The sequence below is a fragment of the Eleutherodactylus coqui genome, chromosome 4 (assembly GCF_035609145.1).
Source record: "Eleutherodactylus coqui strain aEleCoq1 chromosome 4, aEleCoq1.hap1, whole genome shotgun sequence".
Taxonomy (NCBI): Eukaryota; Metazoa; Chordata; class Amphibia; order Anura; family Eleutherodactylidae; genus Eleutherodactylus; species Eleutherodactylus coqui.
The window spans coordinates 21,918,073-21,937,450 of NC_089840.1; the positions used below are offsets into that span (position 1 = coordinate 21,918,073).

The 19,378-nt window shown below is 41.7% G+C and overlaps 1 protein-coding gene across 12 annotated transcripts in view; it reads left to right on the forward strand.

Moving 5' to 3' along the window:
- The window catches only part of ROBO2 (roundabout guidance receptor 2), a 466,996-nt gene that overhangs the window by 307,266 nt on the left and 140,352 nt on the right, over window positions 1-19,378 (forward strand). For all 12 annotated transcript variants that reach the window (XM_066599125.1, XM_066599128.1, XM_066599126.1 and 9 more), the window contains exons 5-6: window positions 3,013-3,151; window positions 14,320-14,447. In XM_066599125.1, coding sequence (XP_066455222.1) covers window positions 3,013-3,151; window positions 14,320-14,447 — 267 coding nt within the window. The remainder of the gene's footprint in view (window positions 1-3,012; window positions 3,152-14,319; window positions 14,448-19,378) is intronic.

The window sequence follows — 19,378 nt, forward strand, 5'->3', positions numbered from 1 at the left end:
GTTATTTGTACAACATTCTATCTCAGGACCAGAGGGGAAGGGGTAGATTACCTGCAGTTGTTCTTCTCTGCCACCTCTCTAATAATCTGCTGGTTCCGGGTCCCCTTTTTAGCCATCCAAGATGGCTGACACAATTTTCAGACTGTCTGAATCCCACAATGCATTGGTAGTGTTAGACTAATACTGCTCTATGATTGGGCAGAACTACTTATGTGATCAGCATTGACCAATGAGAGAACAGTGTAGCTATAAAATTGCTTCAGCCATCTTGGAAAGTTGAAAATTGGGCCTGAAACTGGCAGATCGCAGGAGTAGCAGAGAATATAGTAACATAATATGTAAGGCCAAAAAAAGACTTAGGTCCATCCAGTTCAGCCTATTACCCCCCCCCCCCCTCCCCCCCAATGTTGATCCAGAGGAAGGCAAAAAAAACCCCAGCGAGGTGGAAGCCAATTTTCCTCATTTATTATATTGTCCCCTGATATATTACACACAGTTATTAGGTCGCCCCTTAGCTGTCTTTTTTCTAAAGTGAGTAACCCCAATTCTGATAACCTCTCTGGGTATTGTAGTCCGCCCATTCCATTTATTACTTTAGTGGCCGCCTTTGTACTCGCTCAAGCTCTTCTTGAGTACCGGTGCCCAAAACTGTCCGCAATACTCCATGTGTGATTTGACCAGTGGCTTGTAAAGCGGAAGAATAATGTTCTTGTCATGTGCCTCTAGTTCGCTTGTGATCCCATGATCCTATTTGCCTTGGCAGCAGCTGCCTGACACTGGTTGCTCTAGTTATGGTCACTCTCATACATGCGCTTGGTAAAACGCTGTGATTTCAATCACAGCGTTTTGCCACAAATTTCCTTTAGTTTCCGGATGCAGGTGATGTTTCCCTGCATGGCAGTGTGATGCAGGAAACACATTGCAGCATGTCCATTCTCTTTGCATTATCGCCCATTGAAATCAATAGGAGAAAATCGTGATCCCCTGCCGCGGCCGTGATTCAAGGCGGTTTCCCTGTGAAAAAGCCTTGCATCCAGGGGTTTTCAGAAGGAGTGTGAGGGCCGGATCGGGCCATGAATCACAACCCCATATCGTCTTCACCATTGTGCTTACAGTTAACTAAAACCCCAAGTCCTTTTCCATGTCCGTGTTCCCCAGTTGGTTCCATTCAGTGTGTAATGGTGACATATATTTCAGAACTACATTTATCAACATTTGCCACTTTTCTGCCCAAGCCCCGAAGACCAACTGGAGGTAACACACCTCCTCCCCTTCCGGTCTCGGGACAGAATCTTGTCATGGGCCCAGAGGGTTGATTTAAATACTGAATTGGCACAGATCCGCATAGAAACCTGTCTGGAATACGTGATGAAAATCTGCCGTGAGAACGGGGTCTAACGAGCAATCAGCGTTGTGGTCACTTGTAAAACGTACCTGCAATATTTTCCTATAAATCGCCCATTATGTCCAAAACCTCCCAAATTCAGCTCTCATAACACCGACCCTATTTAATCCGATCAACAACGATTTGATAAATATAAAATATATGCGCTATCGCCGGTAGCTTTGTTTTATTAATGTAGCGTTTTATTTTAAGGGAAGCGTGCTTATTATCGCACATTGTCAGATCATATCCAGGGAGATTAGCGCTGAAAGCAAGTTATGCGGGAGCCTCTAATCGAGTTTATCTCACACACATAGAATGTTAATTGTATTGGCAGTAGCAGGACTCTGCTCACTCTATAGCTTCGCAATTAGCTGTTTGACTGATTAAAATGTTTCTTCTTAGAGTCGAGTTGCTGAAAAATAAACCAAGTCGGTGTCATTTTTTAAAGCTATTCCTACTGTGCGATTCTTCCTGATCGGGGGTGTAAAGAAACCACCATGCCCAATTACACTATAGGGTCAGGAAGGGGACGGTTTAGCCTTAGGAGAAGGTGTGAGGAGACCTATAAGGCCATACATATGGAAAGATGGAATAATGCCTCTACAGCGCCACCTATTGTAAGGCAGCTTTCCTACAAGTCAATGTCAGACCCAGAGGGGTAACTTGAAGCTCCCGGGCCCCGATGCTAAACTTGTAACAGGGACCCCAATTATAATGTTTTACTCATAATACTGGGTTCCCTATATGGAGAAGAGAGGCTTTATTGTCCCCCTAAGGCTCCTGGGCCCGGGGGCAACCGCATCCCCTGCATCCTCTATAGTTACGCCCCTGGTCAGACCTTTTTACAGGCCTTGCAACAATGACTGGGAATATGAGCAAAAGAAAGAGTATTCTCCAGAAGAAAAAGATAACCATGTACAGATAGCTGTTTCGGGGTTTTTTGCCCCACATCAATGTGCAGTAGGTTACAGGCTTGGGTATTAAGAGGCCTATGGATGTGGCTTAGGGAGATATTGGTTTCTCTTTAGGAGAGCACCTAGAAGGTGTGAGGAGACTTTTAAAACCATGCATGCGACTCTGGGAAATATGCAAATAGGAAGATGGAACCTCTACAGCGCCCTCTATCGGAAGATAACATTACTGCAAGTCCATGGCAGACCTTTTAATAAGCCTTGTAAAACCCCAAAAGAGTCTGTATGTACATAGTTATTTTTTCCTTCTAGAGAAGACTTGGAATATAAGTCGACACAATATCCTTCCTGATCCTATGCCATTATGTGGTATGGCGGTTGCCACAATAATCCTCTGAAATCTATATGATGACGTTACCGAAATATTGTGCGGAAATAAACCCAATCAACCAACACCTTGCTTTCTCCATGCCACCATAATTGCTTCCCATTCTGATCCCCCACCTACAGTAAACTTGAAACTTTTTGTAAGAACTCCAAAGTAGTCCGAATCCATTCACTCGTCTCCATGGTGTATTCCCTCTCCATTGTTTTTATTGTACTTTGTGCTGTCCATTGTTAGTATGGTGAGCCGAACCTTCTGCTAATGTCACTCAAAGGAGTTGTTAAAGGCTTTACTAATGACCATTTGTCTTCTCTGTTTTCCTTTTCAAGAACGGCCCACTTTTCTCAGAAGACCAATTAACCAGGTAGTTCTTGAGGACGAGGCTGTTGAATTCCGGTGTCAGGTCCAGGGGGATCCACAGCCAACAGTCCGGTGGAAAAAAGACGACGTTGATCTGCCGAGAGGAAGGTGGGTTGTCTTCACTGGGGTCTTAGTAGTGCTTATTAGTTTATTTTCTTTCTACAAGGAGAGTCAAAAGATCACTGCAAAATCAATCTATATTTCTGGGTACCAGGTCATTAGTAATGTAGAGACTCTGGCGGCTCTAGCGCTATATATACTGTATGTGTTATGGGTGGTGGTGTGATGCGGGATTCAAGATACAATGCAGCAGATGGAGTAACCAAAGTTTTGTTGATAAACACAGAAATAGAAATGAACAATAACAGTACAGCCATAATGGTTACACAATTAAACCTTTGTACTTACAATCACTTGTTGCTAGCTAAGGCTAGCTAGATCCTAAGGGCTCATGCACACGGGCGTATTCTTGCTGCAGGATCCGCAGCGGGCGTCTGCCCGCTGATTTCGCAGCAGTGTCCATCCGTAGCATATAATAGAAAAGTGATTTTTCATGCACACGAGCGGAAACCAGTTGCGGTTTCCGCTTGCGTATGAAAAATCGTAGCATGCTCTATTTCAGAGCATTTTCTGTGGGGACGGCTTCCATTGAAGTCAATGGAAGCCGTCCAATCCACGGCCATTCCGCACTCAGCATTGCAGAAAGGCCGTTGGGTCCGGGTCATCACCTAGATTTCTGTGGCGCCACTCTGGTGGTCCAACATGGTCACCCAACTTCATAGACTGCCCAATGCTTACATTGGTCATAGGCCACGGCATGCTGCTTTCTGATTAGCTAGATATAGGCTTTACAGCAGCCTCATGGGCCTAAGACACAAAGGACAAGAGAAGGCTCCTTGATTTGTATGAGAGAGTGTTGTGAGCATGCTCTGTTACCTGTTCAGGGAGGGGGAGGAGGTGAACTGTGACATCAACCTATTGTGAATGATGGATCCTAATTCCCTGTTTACGGGTGTTACCTTTGAGTGTAATCCAACCTGTGATGGTAATGTGATGCCTGCTGGGAAGTTTTCTCTACAGAACAGGAAGTGTGAGACTATTATTAGGATATATATATATATATATATATATATATATATATATATATATATACGCAAATTAAAGAAAGAGCTTGATTTATAAAAGGGGTAATTTTATAATCACACATTCCCTTTAATGGTGTCTGTTGCTGACATACATGCTATTGGCTAAGGTAAAACTGTACACAAGTGAGCCAACATCATGTTATATGTAACAGGGGCGTAGCAATAGGGGATGCAGAGGATGCCCATAAGGCCTTTCTTCTCCATATAGGGAGCCCAGTACTATGAATAAAACATTATAGTTGGGGGCCCCATTATAGATTTTGCATTTGGGCCCTGAAGCTTCAAGTTATGTCTCTGTTAATGCGTGTGTGTACGTGTATATATATATATATATATATATATATATATATATATATATATATATATACATTGCTTCAATCTTTATTTGCTACATCTGCTCGTCTGTTTACGTCTTCCAGTCAGTTCCTAGAAGTCGTCTCTTATATGGTTTCTAATGAATGGATTGCTTTAAATGTAGGTCGACTATGGGGTTTGGAGAAATGACACGTCTTCGAGGGCAGCTGCATGCCGTAATTACAAAGCATGTAAAACAGAAATTCTTCTCTTTGCTCGGTGGAGAGATTTTCAATTACAAGGGGAAATTTATGACAATGTAATAACTATTCTAACCTCCTGCACAGAAACGAGCCGCCGTTCCAACAGCTTTTCATCACCGCCAGGAAGATGTGTTCTTTTCTCAGAGAAAATGTACTTTGACTGAATGCAGTTGTCCGGACAGAAGCAGCTGCTTTTTTAAAATTCTGTAATGAAATTGCCGACTTTACTTTTCTGAAATACTAATCGACATTTTATGATTGTACGAAGACAACATTCAGGAACAGGAAGTGCCAGATCGAGCGGGAAGCTTGGCCGGTGCCCCGCACTGTAGTACCAGGGAATGGAAAGCACAAATTAAATTGCTTAAAATAAATGTACAGAACGGCTTCTGCTGCTTTTTACAGAATGAGGTTAAGGAAACATAGTAAATTGTGCTCTCCCACTGATGCGTAATGTAATTTTATAGTACACATTCTCATAATAGTTGGCCTTTCTGGAGGTAAATTGTGCCAAAACTCAGACAGACTCACTGGGAAAGATTCCTTTTAGACTAGGGCAACTATATGATGCCAACTCTAAACTAGTCGCCTCAATTGTACCCGCTAAAGTGGGCAGAAGAAGCCAACCTGGACACCTATAAAACACATTGTCATTGGCACTAACTGCGCCGTGACTTCCAGGTTTTGGGAGCGGGTCCGGAGTGAAGTCACCATATCAGCCCTGGAGTACATGATGGGCCGGGTGACGCAAGTGCAGGGTTATTCTGTTCGGAACGCTGAAGGATTAACCCTTTGCAATCCAATTTTGAATTTAGTGTTTCCTAGGGGGCTTTCTCTTTCTGCCATTATACAATGGCACCATCTGCTGGCTAGAGCCAGTACTGCTGTATGAGACATGCTGGAGAGGCCCTCGACAACAGGGTGGCCAGTAATCTACAGTAAGAATACCCTGCCGGACGTCTTCCAACAACGGAGCTGTACAAGCTTCAATCAGAATGTCTTTAGACGTCAAACATTGCAAAGTGTTAACATTTCTCTCTGCTTCCGGTGCTGATAGACGGCCTCGGTTGTCTTTCAGCTCAGTCAACCTATCAAATTCTATGTAACGGTACCTAAACTAGTCCCTTTGTTCAAGGGTTGCCAGTTATGCTTACTGTGTACTGGCCAGCGCTATGTGCCAGTGTGTTCTGTGTTCCTAGTTTTCAGTTCTCGGTGTACCTGTGCTCGGAAATTCTCATGTGTCTTCTGCCTCAAACCCAAGTACTATGTGGTTTGGTGTTTAGTATTCGGTGTCAATAGTTTGTCTCGGACCGGGTCTTGGCTTCTTTTCCATAGAGATACTATGGCATTGCATTATACTGTCTGAACGATCAAACAATCAATCGCAAGTTCAAGCCCTGTGAAGGCTAAAGAAAATAGTAAAAATGGGGTAAAATAAACATTTTTTAATTATTAAAAAAAATTAAAATATTAAAAGTTGAAAAAAAACACCTTCTCTCAGTCGTCAAAAGAACAAAGCAAGAATAAAAAGTGAATTCACTGCGTCCACAAAAGTCCAGATTATCGAAGCATCCCATTATTAATGCCATCCGAAAAAGTATATACACAGTGCCAAAACTGCACCGTTTTTGGTCGCCCCGTCTCCAATAAACCATTCAAAAAGAAGTAATGAAAAATTTGTATGTATCCCAAAATTCTATCAGTAAAAACTGCAGGTCGGCCTGCAGAAGAAGAAGAGCCCACAGGATGCCCGATGAAAAACTAAAAAAAGTTATAGGGCTCAAAAGAATGCGACAGAAAGCACATTTTTTTAAAGAAATCTTTTTTTAAGTAGTACTACACAAAAAAAACCCGCTATAAATTGAGTGACCCGCATAATGAAGATCACATGTCCATCTTACTGCACTGTGAATGTCATAACAACAACACCCCTTTCCAAAAAAAATAGCGCAATGCTTTTTTTTTTCCATTTATCCCCACTTAGAAATGTTTACGACTTTTCCAGCACAGTCTGTTATGTTAAATGGTACAAAAAAACAAGCCCTCATGTAGCTTTATAGGTTAAAAAAAGGGCTGCTTGTTTGAAAGTTAATCAGAAATGTATTCTGGTTCACAAATCAAACAAGTGCAGAGGATGAAAACTCCGTTCTGCTGAATGTGTAACAAGCGATCTATAGAAAAGCACTGGATTTAATTACATTTAGTCACTTCAGCCGAACCTATTGATTTCTGCGCTGATACGCAGGGCTTGTGCCATATTATTTAGCACACACAATAATAACTTCTTGCCCAATATACGGCGTATATCTTCAGGATCTGGAGTTGCCGCAGGTACAGTACCCTGACCGGTTCTTGAACTGAGTCTCCTGTGACTAAATGTTCCAACAGATTAAGATGGTAAGCATCAATACAACAGGCGACGTTCACAGAGCTACGAAGGCCGGATGCCGCCACCGCGCACCGGGGCTGGGAGCCGCTCTAGAGGAGCTGAAGCTAAGAAATGGAAATTCTATTTGTTTACCAATTGAATTGAATTTCACATTTTTACCATCATTATTTTTGCTAAACTCTGCGGTGACAAGACTGTAATACCAGGAACAAGCAAGTTTGTTTTCCATCCAATGTAGATTATTCTGCATGTGATGCATCTTGTTGAGTTCTGTAAGGATAGAGAAAAGTTGTCTCTAAGAAGACGAATCTCCACCTTCTATGACCATGTTGTCTGTAGGTCAGAAATGATGTGGCAATTAATTACCTGATATATCTGTATAGGGGGCCTAGTGTGGTACAGAGTGTTAAAGGGGTTGTCCCGCGAAACAAAGTGGGGGTATACACTTCTGTATGGCCATATTAATGCACTTTGTAATGTACATCGTGCATTAAATATGAGCCATACAGAAGTTATTCACTTACCTGTTCCGTTGCTAGCGTCCCCGTCGCCATGGTGCTGTCTAATTTTCAGCGTCTAATCGCTCGATTAGACGCGCTTGCGCAGTCCGGTCTTCTCCGTGTTGAAATGGGGCTGCTCGTGCTGGAGAGCCGCTCCTCGTAGCTCCGCCCCGTCACGTGTGCCGATTCCAGCCAATCAGGAGGCTGGAATCGGCAATGGACCGCACAGAAGACCTGCGGTCCACCGAGGGTGAAGATCCCGGCGGCCATCTTCGCAAGGTAAGTAAGAAGTCACCGGAGCGCGGGGATTCGGGTAAGTACTATCCGGTTTTTTTTTTCAACACCTGCATCGCCGAACGGGGGGGCTATTGAAAAAAAAAAAAACCTGTTTCGGCGCGGGACAACCCCTTTAAGGCAGCAGTATGCAGTTCTAAGCTCTCACTCACGACCTGAAGGTTGCGAGTTCAATCCTCACATGGGTTAGGTAGTCAGCTTTTCCATCCTTCTAAGCTTGCTGAAAGTGCAGTGAAGCCGGTCACATGTTCTTTCTTCCGGCGCTGCAGAGAGACGTCCATCCTGAAGTGCGGCCGTCTTCATCCTGCAGTAACACGGGCGTCGATGCGCCAATGTGACTAAGCCCCTAGGCCTCAATCTCCTCTTTCCCATATATGTATGGCCCGGACTCCACTTCCAATCATATGACTCCACTATCAAACGGGAAAGTAGGTGAACCGCTGAGTTCGGAGATGTAAATGTTAAACCTACCTACCCCGTTGTTCCCCCAATGTGAGTGCTGGAAGCCACCACTGCAGTGCATTGAGCAGCGGTGCTAAGTAGTCCACCCATTATAGAACTAGAACGGGACTAGAGTGCCCCGCTCTATGCATTGAGTGGTGGCTTTCAGCAGTGACCCTGGCAAAACAAAGGGGAAGGTAAGTATAACACTTACATCCTCTGACTCTGCAAGTCACCTACTTTCAGCCCATAAGCTCAGCTTATAGGGTAAAAGTAGATGACAGATTCCCTTTAAGTTCACACGGCCTGCTGGTGTTCTTCCTCCATGCGGCAGCAGCTTGTGGAGCTACATGAATCATTCTCCTCCTGTTTCTGTCTCCCCTCCTCTAATATTCTGAGGTGCCACTGTCAGTCCATTCGCACTCCTCCACACAATTGCTTATTTTTGCTATTGCATTTATGTTATGGGCTAGCTTCTGGTGCTGTATTTATGTATTTAGTTTGCTTCTGGCATTGTATCTATGTATTCAGCTTAGTTCAGGCACAATATTTATGTCCTGAGTTTGGTTGTGGTGCTGTACGTATGTTATGAGCTTGGTTCTGAAGCTGTATTTATGTACTGATCTTGGTTCTGGTGCTGTCTTTATGTTTTGAGCTGTTCTGGTGCTGTATTTATGGTATGAGATTGGTTCTGTTACTACCATATTTATTCACTAAGCTGTCTGATATTATGCTGCTATCTTGCTTCTTTCTAGTTATTTCTCTTTTGATTGGGGGAGGGGTGGACACAAATCCCGCACGGGGTGCTATCTAACCAAGGTCCAGCACTGGTCAGAGTCTAGTCTGCTGTAGGCTTGGACAGCACAAGGCCTAAAAATACTCTTTTATGAATTTGCTCTTTATGTTGTTTTTTGTGCATGTCCCCTTTAAATTACTGTTTGTATCTTTATAAGACTAAAGCCATGTTGTTCTGGAATGTTGAAAAAATAACAAATAAAACCTAATTCCAGCAACAAAGTAGCAAAGGAAAAGACAAAACATGAAAGCACACCATAATCCGAGTCATCTTCCTCAAGGCTCAGAAGAGCATATTACATATCAGCTGCAGAAACTTCTTACACGTCTTTTTATCTCTGTAAGAACAGATGGTTGGAGCTTTTCTGTGATTCGCTTTTCTATTTTACTTTTGTTTTTATCTTATTTTTTCAGCATTTCTCTCACTTTTTCACAGCTGGTAAACAGTTGATGCATGGGACGGCGATGACATTACACGGTATCCAGGGGCCCAATCTGAACAAGGGGTTGAATATTTCTTCCATGTTTCATATAGGAGTAAGGGTGGGGGGTATGTGCCCGTTAAATGCCCCCATCCTGTTTCTATTGTACAACTGTCATTAATCACAAGCAACAACAATGGATGCATTCATAGTGGCCCAATGGTTGCCAGATTTCGCAATCCAAATAACCCCTTGTTGACTTCTTACTACTGTTTTGTCATCTTTTCTGTTTCCAATTAAGAACAGACCTGAGCTCCCCCCCCCCCCCCCCCTCGCATATCTAGTTATTCAGCTTTCTTAGGCTTCAGCTGACTGGCATAATATGGCATCTCTGAGAGGTTTTACAAGCACCTTTGAACGCAAGACTTGAGAACGTTAAACCCTTAAACAAAAGCGGCATTGAGACACTTTCAGATAACATGAGGTAGAGTTTTCATGCTATTATTAAAGCCAAGGAGCGACCAGTAATACTCCCATAACACTTACTGTACACAGAAGGCTATTGTTTCCCCCTTCTATACACCTTTTTGTTATTTATCGCGCTTTGTGGTTACATTCCAGAATTTTCTATAGTTATCACTCACTTCACAGTTTATACAAAGAATAGTTTTAGCTATTTGGCCAGCCCTCTTACAGTGTCACACTGAGAAATGTTCACATTAAATGTTATTGTAATAACTGTAGAACAACAGAGGGTTTATTATGTATGTCGGTCTATGTTCCGTTTGTCTGGATAATTCCATCGCCATTCCATTGATTTATTATAGCAACTTTGATGTTATTTAGTGTTAATACATATTTATAAACTAGGGGAAGATCGATAAACAGATAGATATGAGATAGATAGATGGATAGATAGATATGATAGATAGATAGATAGATAAATATGAGATAGATAGATAGATAGATATGAGATAGATAGATAGATAGATAAATATGAGATAGATAGATAGATAGATAGATAGATATGAGATAGATAGATATGAGATAGACGGATAGATAGATATGAGAGATTGATATGAGAGAGAGAGGAGAGAGAGAGATATATGTGATACATATGAGATAAATAGATATATATATATATACATAGATATGAGATAGATAGTAATGTGATAGATATGAGATAGGTAGTTGGATAGATAGGTAGATAGATTGATAGGTAGAGAGATATAAGATAGATAGATATGTGATAGATAGATAATAGATATGAGATAGATAGATATAAGACAGATAGATATGTGTTAGATATGAGATAGATAGATATGTGATAGGTAGAATTGAGATAGAGAGATAGATAGAGAGATAGATAGAGAGATAGATAGATATGAGAGAGATAGATATGAGATAGATAGATATGAGATAGATAGATAGATAGATAGATATGAGATAGATATGTGAAAGATAGATATGTAATATACAAGATAGATATGAGATAGACAGGTAGATATGAGGTAGATATGAAATAGATAGATAGATAGATAGATAGATAGATATGAGATAGATAGATAGATAGATAGATAGATGATAGATAGATAGATGGATAGATATGTAATATACAAGATAGATATGAGATAGATAGGTAGATATGATGTAGATATGAGATAGATAGATATGAGATAGATAGATATGAGATAGATAGATATGAGACAGATAGATAGATAGATATGAGATAGATAGATATGAGATAGATAGATAGATATGAGACAGATAGATAGATATGAGATAGATAGATAGATATGAGATAGATAGGTAGATATGTGATAGATAGCTATGTAATATGCAAGATAGATATGAGATAGATAGATACATATGAGATAGATACATATGAGATAGATACATATGAGATAGATATGAGACAGATAGATGGATAGATAGACATGCGATAGATAGATATGCGATATATAAATAGATATGAGATACATAGATATGGGAAAGTTGATGGATAGATGGATACATAGATCCTATTATATATTTAGATAGACAATCTTAATAATATATCTTTGTATCCATCGTAGAAGCATCAATAGATTATTATATTTATAGTACTTATATATGTGCTTTATCCTATTCATAGTGACTTAGATCTCTCTCTTCTGCCATCTGATCTGTAGGACTGAATAGATACCGCTTTCCTATAAATAAAAGGAAGCCCAGTAAAATTTAATATTTAATAGTGTCTCATGGAACTCAATTACATCTTCCCTCAGTAGACCTCTTCTGGAGGTGAGCTTGGCTATTTGTTTAGCCTTTTATTATTAGATGCCATATATTATATTTGGCGGCCGTTTGTGTTGTTTTCTGAGCAGTCTGTGTGGTAGACTCCGGCAGGACGTTACCTCGACCGCCCCTCCAGCCATATAATCCTCTGTGACTCATCCTATAACACGGCCCTGGCTTTTCATTCCCCATCATTCTTCCAGTAGAGGCCTTTACCTGCACTAATTCCCCCATCTATTTCTGGGGCCACAGTAAATAAATGAGATCCCTGGAGTTTCTTTGGATGCTATTATCTCCTTACTGCGTGCGTTCTCGTCCTTCCATCCGGTGACATTGAATTCCTGCTAAGTTACTTTGGAGGTCTTTCACTTCTCACTTTGCATTACTTACTCTTCCACAGTTTTGTGACTCTCAAATTAATCCCAGTGTTGATACATTGTTGTTATGGGCTATTTTCAGAATAAATATTATGGCACATTTAAAGCAGTAGTTTTGACCCTCTAATCAGTTTGAACCTCCAATGCAGGCAATATGGTGTAAATGATATTACATGATAAGACTACAGGTAGGCTTAGCGGAAACCATAGCTGTAGGTTTACATGCTTTTTCCCAATCGCGTATTACTTAGATCTAGGAAATAATTAAGAGCAAGTGACAAATATCAAAATATAGTAAAGAGGAGACATACACAGAATGGACACCTTATTAGAGACGCCGGCCCTTTAATTATTGGGACTTCTCTGTATGGACATTAGACCTGTGACCCCGGAGTGCAGCATAAAATCACGTGGCAAGTTTTCCATGGATCAGTTTCCATGTGAATCCTCATTAGATGGGAAAATCCAGCGATCGGAGCGACTTCTAACGAGGCCGGTCATCGATGCTAGGCTAGCCGGGGGCTCACTGCCAACCGTGTTGGGTTTTCTCATGGAACAGTGTGGAGAGTATACAGAGAATGGTGTGATTGAGGAAAAACAAGGAGATCCTGTGGACATCAACAACTCATCAATGAAAGGGGTCAGACGGTCAGGAATTGTTTTGAGTAATGTTGAGCGAACCAAATCCGTTGAACCCTGTTTCAGGTCAAACTTGCTAAAAGTTTGGAGTGAACCTCAAGTAGTTCATCCCAGCTGAATGCAGTAGAATAATGCTTCAATGACTCAATGGTTAGAATTGTTGCCTTGCAGCACTGGGTCATAGGTTTAAATCTGACCAAGGACAACATCTTCATGGAGTTTTTATTTTCTGCCTTTGTTTGTTCCTTCTTCATAATAATAATCCCCCTATGCAGCACATACATTTATTGAGAAGAAGGAGAAACACAAACACAGGGAGAATATACAAACTCCATGCAGGTGATGTTCTTGGTCAGATTTTAACCAAGGACCCAAACGCTTCATGTCAACAGTGCTAACCACTGAGACATCATGTTTCCTCCTTCCTCTTCTCTTCTTTGCTCTTCTCCTCCCTCCTCTTCTCCTTCTTCTTCCTCCTTCTCTTCCTCTTTTCTCTCCTCTTCTTCCTTGTCCTTTTCCATCTCCCCCCCCCCTGTGGCTAGCATTGTTGTCTTGCAGTCCAAATCTGACCAAGAACAACGCCTAAAAACATACTAATAGGTGAATATAGATGGTGAGTCCCAATGGGAATTTGGGACAAGCAGCATGAATCGATGAACCCTTCTTGTCAGCTGTTCAGAACGTCAGTACTTTCATCTAATTTGCAGCATTTTCAAAAAGCGTCCTGTCAGCAGGGTCTGATATTGCTGCAGAATCTACACCATGACCAGTTGTTGCATTTCTGAATGCCAAAGGAAGCCCAAGACGCTACCAGATGGGGAAGGGGCTCTTATCAAGTGTCCATTTCAGAGTATATAAAGTGAACCTAAATTAATGAAGTAACATAAAAGAATATTAAGAAATGTTTGTGCGGTGTTTATGCTGGGATTTATAGTTCCAGTTGACTTGGCAGGCCTTAGAACATTTGAATTATGTTGATTATGCCCGAAACTCCATCAAGCGAGGTAAAACTAATGTGATCTTGCTCTCCAAAGGGACTAAAAGGTTTTATCAGAGTACAGTGATGATTAAATAGATTGGAAAGCCACAAAAGCATAACAATGTAATGCTTACAGTGTCAGGGAGCGCACGCGACGTGTCATATCCAGGACTGATCGCGTTCATTTGTCATGGTGCCATACTGCAAGGAACAAAGTGATATTATTAATAATCCCCTAATACCGGGAGCACACGGCACTACTAATTTTATTGCCTCAAAGTTTTTAACTAATGCATAGAGTAATAAAACTGTCACCCAGATTTATGTCGGCGCGGAATTATTAAAGCCGGCGATGAGCAGCGCTAACAGGTAACATCTGTGATGAATCTATACGTTTTAGGTAAAGGCTCCCATTCCATTATTGCATTAAGATTTGCCATTTTTTATGCCTTGAAATCTAGATATGACATCAAAGATGATTACACTTTGCGGATTAAGAAGGCCGCCAGTATTGATGAAGGGACGTATACATGCATTTCTGAGAACCGGGTTGGTAAAGTGGAGGCTTCAGCAACGCTCACAGTAAGAGGTAGGTATAATAAGTTGTACTCTTTCGAGTGTTTCTAACTTCTCAGTGTTTAGATCGACTTCTCCAACTCCGTAAGGCTTCCAGTTAGTGGTAGGGAATGAGATATGACAAGTCCAAAAGTTATTGAATTTTGCTTCCTACTGACAGTCTTTTACATTGTAGGAGATTCGAATTGGGAATTTAGAAGGGTTTTCCAGACCACTTCTGTTGATGACACATCCTCAGGATAGGGCATCGAATTAAAGGGGTTGTACCAAAATGGCAAGTTATCCCCAATCCATAGGATAGAACATAATTTGTTGATCGTGGGGGTCTCACTACTGAGACCTCCAACGATCTCAAGAACGGGACTGCCATGCCCCGTTCTGCCTATGACTGTGGGGGTCACTTCTTCCCCTGCAGTGATGTCAGCATTAGGGGAATGCTGGCTGCACAAGCACAGTTAGCACTCCATTTAGTTCATTAGCTCTGATGGAGATACCAAAGTGGGTGCCAGTCAAGTACCTCTGCAGTTCTATTGAAAGGGAATAGGGCGTTGATGCGCTTGCACCATTGAGTCTTCTACTCTACTGTGGGCGGGTGTAATAACCAACGCTCCATTCAGTCTCCCCCTCACTGCAGTAACCCCGCCGTGGGGAGGATGGAAGATACGGAACTCCCTATCTTGAGATTGGTGGGGGTCTCAGCATTGAAACCCTGACCAATCAGCAAGTTCTTTCCTATGCTATAGATATGGGATAACTTGCAATCTTAATACAATGCCTTTTATTGATGGGGACCTGCCAGTTGGGACCCTCTGTGATTAGCTGATCATCCAGCCCGCTGTCGGTGCAGCAGGGCTGGATGTCGTCATCTGTGTCAAGGGTGGAAGCATCAGAGAGGGCTTGAGAGTTGTAGCCTCCTATTTCACTTCCGGTACTTTCGCCTCCGACATCGGGGGTAAGACACAAGTGTGTAATAGGGAGTGAAGCCTTCTCTGACACTGATGATGACATTCGGTCCTACTGCACTGACAGTGGGCCCGATTACCAGCTGATCGCTGGGGATCCTGAGTGGCAGGTCCCCTGCGATTAACTATTGATGACCTATCCTCCTTTACCCACCTACTCAGGTGCATTACACATAACACAATGTATGAATGTTAACAAGAGCAATCCTAGTCAAGACGAGGGACACATTTTCTAGATTTTAGTTTTTATTTATTAAGAAATTCCTTAAAAATGTCTTCAAAAATGTTCTTAAGATGAAGAATTTCCCTTAAAAAATGTTATATTCTTACAAATGATGATGGAAAAAAACATCAATCACAGATATTCTGGGAGTTGTGCCGATCTTATAAATATCATTTTCCTGTTCTGGGATGAAATTGCACCAAATGATTTTTCTCCACTGAACAGAAAAGTTATTTCACAGCTTAGTGGCGCATGTTGGGTGCCATCATGCAGCTATTATATGGTTAATAAAAGTATTTTTAGCGCATTTCATGCTATTTTTTAGCACAATTTATCATGTGTAAACCTTTGTGAATAACTTATCGAAGATAGAAACAGAAATGAAATGTGGTGTCATCCGGACTAGATATGAAGTTCACTCAAGGGTTAATTGTCGGAGATTAAAGCTATTTGCCGATGCATCTCCTATATGCCCTAACATACTGTATATCATGTAGGTGTAGGAATTCTGCCGCTGATTTTGATGATTTTCTGATTTTTCCGCAGTAATACACAGCAGTACAGCTGGTTATATTGATATTAGATAGAGATACATTGATTAAAATTAGTATTGAGCAATTATTGAGATAATCGGGTCTGGAGTGATTTGTCCGATTTTTCAATTAAAGTCAATGGTAGTAAAAATTGGGTTCATTAATTTGGCATCCAGATGGTCCCTAATGCAGTCAAATATCATGATGGTGATGGTGCCTCTTCAATGAATGTGGCTCAGTGGTTAGCACTGTTGCCTTGCAGTGCTGGGGTCCTCGGGTCAAATTGAATCTAAGACAACATTTTCATAGACTTTAAAAAACTCCATACAGATGCAGCGTCCACAGCCGAGGAGATGGTGGGGTAGATAAGGTTAATTATGTCATGGTGGCTCTACCGTCTCCTCCCCTGGGGGAAGCTTGGGACCTGTCCAAGTTACTGCTGGGGGAGGTCACAGAGAAAAGTAAGCAGGAGTTACCTTAAAGTTCTTTGTCACTCATGATGCCACCGTTTCATCCTCTGCGGTAAATAACTTAGTCCACACACAGGGAAACTTTCTGGACAAACTGGGAACAGTCGGTAATGTCCGTTTACAGTATCTTCAGCAAATCCCAATTTACAACAGTAGTTGGCACAATTACACTCACAGAAGATGGTGTGACAGGGAGGACTTCTTGGGGTGATCTGGACAATCCACAGTCCCAGTTATCTGTGTGATCCCATTCCCGGTGACTCTCTTTCTACCTCCAACACTCTACCGGTCAACAATTACACTTCTGGTGCCTTTTCTCTCTCAAGCAGCAGTCCTTCTTTCTCTCTCTCTGAGTGCTTAGTGGTAGCACTGGCATACCCTGCGTAGGGTAGGCCCAGGCCAAGCAGAAGGAAATCGCTCAGCTTCCTCCATCTTCCATACACAGACTGATGAATGTCTGTGGGGCTCACTCAGCAGACTTCTTAGCCACACTTCTTGCACTCTTTCTGCTTAAATTGCTCTTTTACTAACTCACTAACTACCTTGCATTCCACCTTGCAAACACATATATAAGACAGAGTCACATGACACAACAAGATACATTTTCCAGACATAACCAAGACATTAACCCATTCAGTACTGCAGAGGTGCAATACACATACCAAAGGCACACTTAAGACACTGAAAAGATAATGGCACAAGACAGACTTATAACATTATGGAGGGCCCCACTAACTCCAGGTCACTATACAGATGTTGTCCTTGGACAGATATAAACCTAGAACTCCAGCATAGCTACCTTGCAGTGCTGGATTTCTAAATTCAAATCTGAGCCCAGCACTGCAAGGCAACAGTGCTAAGCACTGAGCCACATTCATTGAAGAAGTACCACCTCCATTGTCTTTCCCAAAAATCAGGTCTGGCTGACTGATCAAATTCTGCAAAAACCGTCTCAATTTTATCGCTCCACCAATCATAATGAGCAATGCTGAATTAGATACTGGATTATTATGCTGTCAAGTTGCTAAGAATCTAAATGAACCGCTTCTTGGAATTCTGGGTGATAACACAATGACCATTATTTCAGCTCCCCGAGAGTTGTCATCCATCTTTGTTAGTGTGGTGGATGCCAACGAGACCCATTTAAACAGCTACATAGAAGCGGGAATATTTTATATAATCCTTTATTTGCCTTTCATATTTCTGCATGCCGTAGATAAGACTTTATATTACTTATTTCCACTTTCTATTGTTTACTTTACACAGGGCGGTCATGGATAAAACGGAATAATGTATCGCTAAGAATGGCGGTGTTTCCCATGGCAACTCTAATTCATATCAGCCCAGTTGCCGCGGGCCACGCCCCTGTTTGGTTTTCCTATATGACCCCCTGTATTTCTCGGCTGATCCATGCATGCCCTGATGACTTAGATCTGTTGTAGCCACTGTAGTCATGTAGTATCGCATGTCACATTCTGACAGACTTTCTTTTAATCTTCTTTTTATGTTCTCTCACCACCATTGTAATTTCTTCAGTTCGCCCCGTCGGTAAGTAACCATCCTTATATTATGTTAGCATCACATTTTGCAGTGTTCCATCTTTCTTTTATATTCTGGATCATTGGCGAGCACACGGTATGGGGTGGAGCTTCAGGTGTCTACGGACTGACCGGATATGTCTAGCGGAGCTCAGGCGCTCCCAACAATGTAACTTGCAGGCTCTGCTGTTGCAGATCCTTGGGTGAACCTTCACTTATACAGGATACTATTAAAAACTCTTAGAACTACTAAGAACCACTCCTTGTACAAGTTGAAACAATTTTCTTAAAACTTACCTCTCATTTTATAGATGTATTATAGAGTAAGCCTCTTCATATATTTGTTGCATCTGGCAACACCTCCGTACAGTGGACTAAAACCTGAGCAAGCTGTGAGATGGTGTAGGCTTCAGGTTGAATTCAGCTCAGTTTCAGGTGTAAAAGAGAGTAAATCTGAGGGTCCTTTTAAAGGTTGCCTGGCCACACCCACTTTTAGAAAAGTAGCAGAGGCCAGCTTTAAAAGACAAATAGTTGCAAATTATAGCATGTACATACTTGAACCTCTTTATCCTTTATACTTTTTATACCTTTTTGCATCGCTCTGTTCCCTTCCTGCGGGTAGTGGCTTTGAGCGGCCCGTCAGCAGCTGTTCTTAAGGTCCTTTTTCCCATTTCTGCGAACGCTCATTCACCCAACAATTGGGCCATTTAAAATCACCAATGATCATCTAAAGAAAGACCAAATACTCAGCGATCAGCTGATCATTCAGCTTCAGCAAACATAGCAATGCTTGCTGATCAGCTATACATATTCGTGTGTGAACAGGGAGATGAACAGCCGGCCTATGGGGACGAACAATCATACTAGTGATGAGTTAACTTTTGAAAAGCTCGGTTCAGCCGGTATGCCGAGTTTCGGTAAAATGTTAGGAAGAGGAACAGGAGGAGTGGGGAAAATAAAGAAGAGGAAGAGGAAGCTAAAAAAGAGGAACAGGTGGAGTAGGAAAAAAAAAAAAGAGGAAGAAGAAGTTTTTTTACTTCTTGCTCTTCTTCCTCTTCCTTTCCTCCCCTTCTTATTTTTCTTCTCCCTTTTCCTCTTCTTCTTTTCCTTTTCATCATTCTCTTCCTTTTCCTCTTTTTTTATCTTCTTCCTTTTCACATTCCTTTTCTTCTTTACCTTTCTCTTCTTCTTCCTCTTCACCTCCACCATCCACTTCAC